At 35.0% G+C, this 1805-nt stretch overlaps 1 protein-coding gene across 1 annotated transcript in view; it reads right to left on the bottom strand.

Moving 5' to 3' along the window:
* The window catches only part of LOC106869292 (toll-like receptor 3), a 353412-nt gene that overhangs the window by 237865 nt on the left and 113742 nt on the right, over positions 1 to 1805 (bottom strand). Inside the window, exon 41 of the mRNA XM_052978036.1 lies at positions 264 to 335. Coding sequence (XP_052833996.1) covers positions 264 to 335 — 72 coding nt within the window. The remainder of the gene's footprint in view (positions 1 to 263; positions 336 to 1805) is intronic.

The following is a 1805-nucleotide window of genomic DNA, read 5'->3' as shown; positions in this document are numbered from 1 at the left end:
TATATATATATATATATATATATATATATAGAGAGAGAGAGAGAGAGAGAGAGAGAGAGAGAGGGAGAGAGAGATTCCTCATATATATATATGCTTGCACTTTATTTATCCCATCTGTTGTCACACTCAGTAGGACACACTTTGGACAGAGAATGATAGTAGAGGTAAAGTCGGGTCAAGGAGATTACAATTTAGTATTATAAAATATTACATGTTTAGAAATATATCAATTACATACTATAAACAAGACCGGTTCCACTTACAGTTTTGTTAAACTGGAAAGATTTTGTAATGTTTCTCTTTTGATTTCTTTGATATCGTTACCACCCACATTTCTGTCAAATAAAATAGAGTGAAGTAGAATTTTTATGCAAGTGATTGTTGATGAATAAAAGAAGAAAATGAATTCAGGAAAAGTGTGATGTAAAAGGAGTTTGAGAGACTTCCTGAAAAAAGTTTAAAATTCAGAAAATTCTGAAGTATGGGAAGTAGAATAAAAAGACGGAAAAGAGGCTAAAGGGAAGGTCGGGATAGAGTAGGAGAACAAAGTAAAGAAAGAAAAGAAAAGAGAAAGACAGAAGGACGACAGCAACAGCAAACAAATTTTTAAGAGGTCGGAGAGGAATGAGAATGCGAAAAATAGAATCCGCTGAAGGGAGATCAAATGTAGAAGCTAAAAACAAGAAGAAAGGGTGGAAGTGAAGTAGAATTAGAAGAAGAAAAAGAAGAAGAAGAAGAAGAAGAAGAAGAAGAAGAAGAAGAAGAAGAAGAAGAAGAAGAAAAAGAAGAAGTAGGAGGAGGAGGAGGAGGAGGAGAAGAAGAAGAAAAAGAAGAAGAAGTGTTGCAAGTTCAATCAAGTTGGGTTATAATGTTTATATATAAAGGAAGATTCCGCAAACGGTTTGCAAGAATTATACGTGGCGATGTAGAATAGAAATTATAAGAAACAAGGGTTACATTATGAATAGATGTGGATGACGAAGAGAGAGAAGATATTAGAGTAGAATAAATAGATGAAAATAAAAGAAAGGAGAATTAATTGATGAGAGGAAGAGTATTGTTATGGTTAAGACGACGACCGAGACAACGCCGAATATCAAGACGAAAAAAAGAAAGGGGAGGACAACGAACAAAAAATGAAAAATGAGAACGAGAACAGAGAAAGCTTGAAAGAAGAGAATATAAGGAAAATGTATATTATGAGTTATTGTCATTGTCGGCAATCGAAGCTGGTCTATAACTGAGACAAAGTTGAAGAGTTAAATACAGGATTGAACACGCATTCGCATATATTCTCAAGCACTCACACATACATATAAGAGCGGAACTTGTATTGGCACATACACAAATGAACATATACAAACGCAATCACACACACACACACACACATACACACATACACACACATATACACAAACACACACACATATACACTCATATTCACTCAAACTCTCTTTAGCCCGCAATCGATATCACAAAGGACAGAATCATTGACAAATTCGTGATCGGTGGTCAAATTCCTTCTCACCGCTGGTATCCACCACATGCAGCAGCACTACAAGTAGCGCTACTACTACACTGCTTTTCTTGCAGCTGTCTTTTTTCGTTATAGACAAGTAGAAGGGGGTGGTGGAGGTGATTGAGGCTAGAAGTAATAAGTGATGATCGAAAGGTAAACACCATACCTAATATATCGCCCGAATTACCCACAAGCTGAAACACTCGCGTACACTCATCCATACACATATATACATATACATACATATACATGCATAAATATATATATATATATATATATATATATA

This window comes from Octopus bimaculoides, chromosome 29, assembly GCF_001194135.2.
Source record: "Octopus bimaculoides isolate UCB-OBI-ISO-001 chromosome 29, ASM119413v2, whole genome shotgun sequence".
Lineage (NCBI taxonomy): Eukaryota > Metazoa > Mollusca > Cephalopoda > Octopoda > Octopodidae > Octopus > Octopus bimaculoides.
This window is presented reverse-complemented; position numbering and strand designations above follow the sequence as displayed.